The sequence below is a fragment of the Rhodamnia argentea genome, chromosome 6 (genome assembly GCF_020921035.1).
Source record: "Rhodamnia argentea isolate NSW1041297 chromosome 6, ASM2092103v1, whole genome shotgun sequence".
In the NCBI taxonomy this organism is placed as follows: Eukaryota; Viridiplantae; Streptophyta; class Magnoliopsida; order Myrtales; family Myrtaceae; genus Rhodamnia; species Rhodamnia argentea.
In genome coordinates, this window is record NC_063155.1 from 11,209,861 (window position 1) to 11,214,214 (window position 4,354).

Genomic DNA, 4,354 nt, shown 5'->3' on the forward strand with positions numbered 1-4,354 from the left:
AAGGTTTATAGGTGAAAAAAGAAGAATTTATTTTATTCTTTAATTCATTCTCCTTTTTACTTGCATTAGCTGGCGGCAAATAAATAGGGTTGTCCATGCAACTTAGTTTGGTCTAATTCTGGTATAAAAAGAAAAAAAATAAAAAAAAATTCCTCTCGGAGAGGAGTTTCAACGATCAGCAGCAGCCAATTTTAGAGGCACCAAATCATCACCACTTCAAACATAAATAAAGAAAAACACCAAAACCAACGAATCCATTGCCTAAATTAGCTCAAAACTGCTCGGATTTACAGATAGATTTAGCGACTGTTGAATCAGTTGGGCAACAAAATGTCAACTATATAGTAACCAGAAGACAAAGATTGCTTCTTCCCTCCCTCTATTGCCCCCAGAAACAAAGGGGGCGATCTTCCTTAAATTTCAACACAACTCCAACAAAGGGATAACGGCGAACCCCGGCACCGCAAGGTCTTTCTTTTCTTGTTTGATTTCTTGAGAGAGTGGCAGTGATGGCCATTCCAGGAAGAGCGGCTCTAATCATTTGTCTAGCGGTGGTAATTAGTTCTTGCGAAGCCCGTGGCGCAATCGACCCCTTGGTGCGTCGAGCTCATGGAGCTATGAACGGCATTGCTGACCCGAGAGAGAAAATCTTTAATGTCCTGACTTTTGGAGCCAAGCCGGATGGACGACATGAAAACTCAATGGTGAAGCTCTTCATTATACCCGAAAGACGGATAGATATTTAGTTTCCTTCTTTCTCTTTTTCTTATCAACCTTTTTGCAGACTCTTGTTTATTTTCCTATAAAACTGAAGTATTCTCCTTCGGATAAGGATCCCGAGAAAAAGAAAGATTTAACGTTGTTGACGCAGCTAGGAAAGATGGATTAGGGTTTGCATGTTTGAGAGATCCTTCAATTCCATCTTCTTGTTTTGGATAATGAGGAATTTCATTTCAAATGCCATCAAGAAGCATCTGAACCTAATCAAAGCTGTACCACATCAAGTCCTCATTATTCCAATTCTGTGCAGCAATGATATGATATTCCTACCTGCATTATTGGATGTAGGAATCACTTCAATCCAATCCTCTTCGCCTTTTGTTTTTTCGACGTGGAATTCGGTTTCGGAAGCCATTTGTCTTTAGCTCCAAAAGTTTAGAGGCAACCAGGCATATCCTATGTTTGGACAGACTGCAATTACAAGAACCTTAAAAATAGCGAGCAGATATTGGGAACAGGATTTGTTTTGCTATTGTGATTATGGTTCATCATTTGAATTTTGTTGTTTTTGGGGGTTGGGCAGCAATTCCAGAGGACGTGGAAAGCGGTATGCGAGTGGCCAGGGAAAGTGAAGATGGTGATCCCAGCGGGGAGATTCTTAGTGGGCCCGCTTGTTTTCACAGGCCCATGTAAAAACCGAGAGCCCATAGTTGTCCAGATCAGGGGGACGCTGCTGTCTGCATCGCCAGACCAATTAGACGACTTTCCCATGGACGTCGACAATTGGATCCAATTCTACGACATACACGGGCTTATTGTGATCGGAGGAGGGACTCTTGATGGCCAAGGTGCTTCTGTCTGGCCACACTCTCTTGATAGCAACCAAGGTCCTGGCCTCCCAGTTGTAAGTTTCCCAATTCTTACCCAAGAAAAGAGAACGAAGAAGAACACAACGGGAAGGATAGATATGCCCAATTCTTAATGATCCTTGCCGTTTGTCCCCCTCTGTCCTGTAGAATTTGATGTTCCAGAAAGTCAGCAACGCGATCGTCCGCAAGCTCTCTTCGGTCAACCCCAAAGGATTTCACATCGGAGTCGTCCAGTGCAACAACATCAGATTGTACAACCTTCGCATCATCGCGCCTGAAGATAGCCCAAACACCGATGGGATCCATATTAGCAGATCCAACCTGGTGAAGATAGCAAGAACCCAGATCTCAACCGGGGACGATTGCATCGGCATGATTCAAGGTTCTACCAACATTAGCGTCAAAAAAGTAACATGTGGCCCGGGCCACGGTATAAGGTATGTGGCCTGACTATTCCTAGAGTACGTACGTTCAGTTCTAGTTCTTGAATTGGCATGAAGAAACTGTCGTGCGTCAAACAATAGCAAGAATCGCTTGATTAAGAAGACAAGTATGTAGACCATGAAGCGGTTCCCGAGTTAGATGATTCTTGTGCCTTTCTGAAGGGCTGACGAAAGAGTTCACCTTTGCATTTTCCTAACAGCATTGGCAGCCTTGGCAAGTACGAGAATGAGGCAGATGTTAGAGGGGTCATTGTGACGAACTGCACACTTTCAAACACAGATAATGGAGTCAGAATCAAGACAATGCGAGGTCCAAAGGCAATAGCAAGCCAAGCTTCAAGCCTAATTTTTCAGGACATTGTTATGAACAATGTGAAGAATCCTATCATCATAGACCAAGAGTACAATGCTCATGGCAAGAACCAGGTACTGTTGATTCGGAGTTCTCAAAGTCGAGCTGGTGATAATAAACCTACATTGATTAACACCTGAGTTTTTGCAATCCCTCGGCTAGTGCCTAAATCGACGACTCGGCCGAAATTCTATTCCTTTAAACTCTCCCGTTTTAAGTTTGTTCCTTGCCTACTTGTCTACTCAGATATCAGAAAATTTGACATTATTTCCTTCTTCTTTTGAATTGTGTAGGTCAATCCATCGCTAGTCAAGATCAGTGATGTTCACTTCAACAACATTAGGGGGACATCGACATCACCCGTTTCGGTTCAGGTGGTGTGCAGCAAAAAAGTTCCCTGTCAAAACATCCATTTCTACAACATAAACCTGGACTACGTGGGAAGACCAGTGACAGCTTTGCCTCCCGGTGGCACTTCCGCATGTAGTTATGCACAAGGACTGTTCTATGGAGGCATCCAAAAGCCTCCAGCTTGCCATTAGGGTTATCTTTGGATCGTCTCAATTTGTATAGATTGAGGAGGAGGAAGGTGGCAGTTTCTTGGGGCGTAAAGGAAACTTTGGATCTAGATTGGTTGTTTAGAAAATTGAACTACTATGATTCATGCAATGCCATGAGAAAGATGTGGCGGAAAAGAATGATTGTTGTCCTTCCCACTAATTTAATTCTCTACTGTGCATAAAGCGACATCTCTTTTAATCACATGTGGTTAAGATAACACTTGTTAAAACTCACGTTTAATATGCCAAAATGTTATTATTTTGCTTCTATAATGTTATTGGATTTTTTTTATTTTTTTATTTTTTTGCTCTTGTCCACCAATTTACAATTCAATGATAAATGGGTGAAATTTGTTGCTCTTTCCTCATTCAACGAACGAGCATTGTTATTTCCACATTTATATCTAATTGTAAGTGAAATTAGAAAGCATAAAGTAGGGAAGAGGAAATTAAATATAAATTAATGTGTTAAAAGGTGCGGCATTTACAAATAAAATGGAAAATGCTCCTTGGCTCCAAAAAGTTACTTAAATGGCTACAAATTATGTTAAATAGGAAAAAGCTACGAAATATTAAGGGATGATCTTTCAAGACCCCTCTGAACTTTGTCACCGTTGTATGATAGTCCCCAAATTTTGAGGGTTTAGGGATTACCCCCTTTGAACTTTTTATTTTTATTATAGCAGCTAGTTTTTCCTTCCGCATGATTAAGTGTTATCTGAAAATAAAACTACTCATTTTTCTTGACCAAATAACCTTTAATCATGCATCATTCTTTATTTTCTTAACGTCATTAACGATATAACAGAAGATTTTGATCAAGAAAAATGAGTCGGGCCATTTTCAGGGGCCAAATTCCCAAAAACAAAACCCCAACTTTAGATCAAGTCTCAAATTTACCCTGAACTTTTTTTTTTATCTTAGAAAAAACCTCCTATTTTAGGGTCAGTCCAAAATCTACACCAAACTTTTTTTTGTCTCAGAAAAAACCCTAAACTTTAATTTCAGTCCCAAATCTACCCTAAAATTTTTTTGTCTAAGAAAAAATCACCAATTTTTACTCTAACTTCAAATTTCCTCCATTAGCTCTCTATCCAAAAATCGTTGTTAGTCGTCCCTACTTTTCATATCCTAAAACGGTTTCATTTTGGAGACTTTCTCTATTGGGATGGATTTAATATCCATGTAGAAATGTCACGCCACTCCGTACCTATTGCATGTTACTTTACTAACGTGGGTCTTTTATTAATGTGGAAATGTCACGTCAAGTTAGGAATTGACTACAAGGTAGATTTGAAAATACATTGAAAATTTGTGATTTTTTAAGACAAAAAAAAAATTCAAGGTAAATTTGGGACTGTACCTAAAGTTTGAGATTTTTTTTTTAGACAAAAAAAATGTTCAGATAGA

At 39.7% G+C, this 4,354-nt stretch overlaps 1 protein-coding gene across 1 annotated transcript; it reads left to right on the plus strand.

Annotated features, from left to right (window-relative positions):
- The first annotated feature begins 363 nt into the window (after window positions 1-363).
- LOC115757445 (exopolygalacturonase-like) lies at window positions 364-3,186 on the plus strand. Its single transcript, XM_030697656.2, has 5 exons — window positions 364-704; window positions 1,304-1,624; window positions 1,737-2,026; window positions 2,233-2,458; window positions 2,678-3,186. The coding sequence occupies exons 1-5, from the start codon at window positions 510-512 to the stop codon at window positions 2,924-2,926; spliced, it is 1,281 nt and encodes a 426-aa protein (XP_030553516.2). The 5' UTR covers window positions 364-509; the 3' UTR covers window positions 2,927-3,186.
- The last annotated feature ends 1,168 nt before the right edge of the window (window positions 3,187-4,354 follow it).

What these genes read in the sequence shown, in the direction of transcription:
- LOC115757445 (XM_030697656.2), top strand. Translation starts at nt 510, where the DNA reads ATGGCCATTCCAGGAAGAGCGGCTCTAATCATTTGTCTAGCGGTGGTA. An exon ending in GACGACATGAAAACTCAATG is followed by an intron (nt 705 to 1,303) that starts GTGAAGCTCTTC and finishes GGGGTTGGGCAG; the next exon opens with CAATTCCAGAGGACGTGGAA. An exon ending in ATGCTCATGGCAAGAACCAG is followed by an intron (nt 2,459 to 2,677) that starts GTACTGTTGATT and finishes TGAATTGTGTAG; the next exon opens with GTCAATCCATCGCTAGTCAA.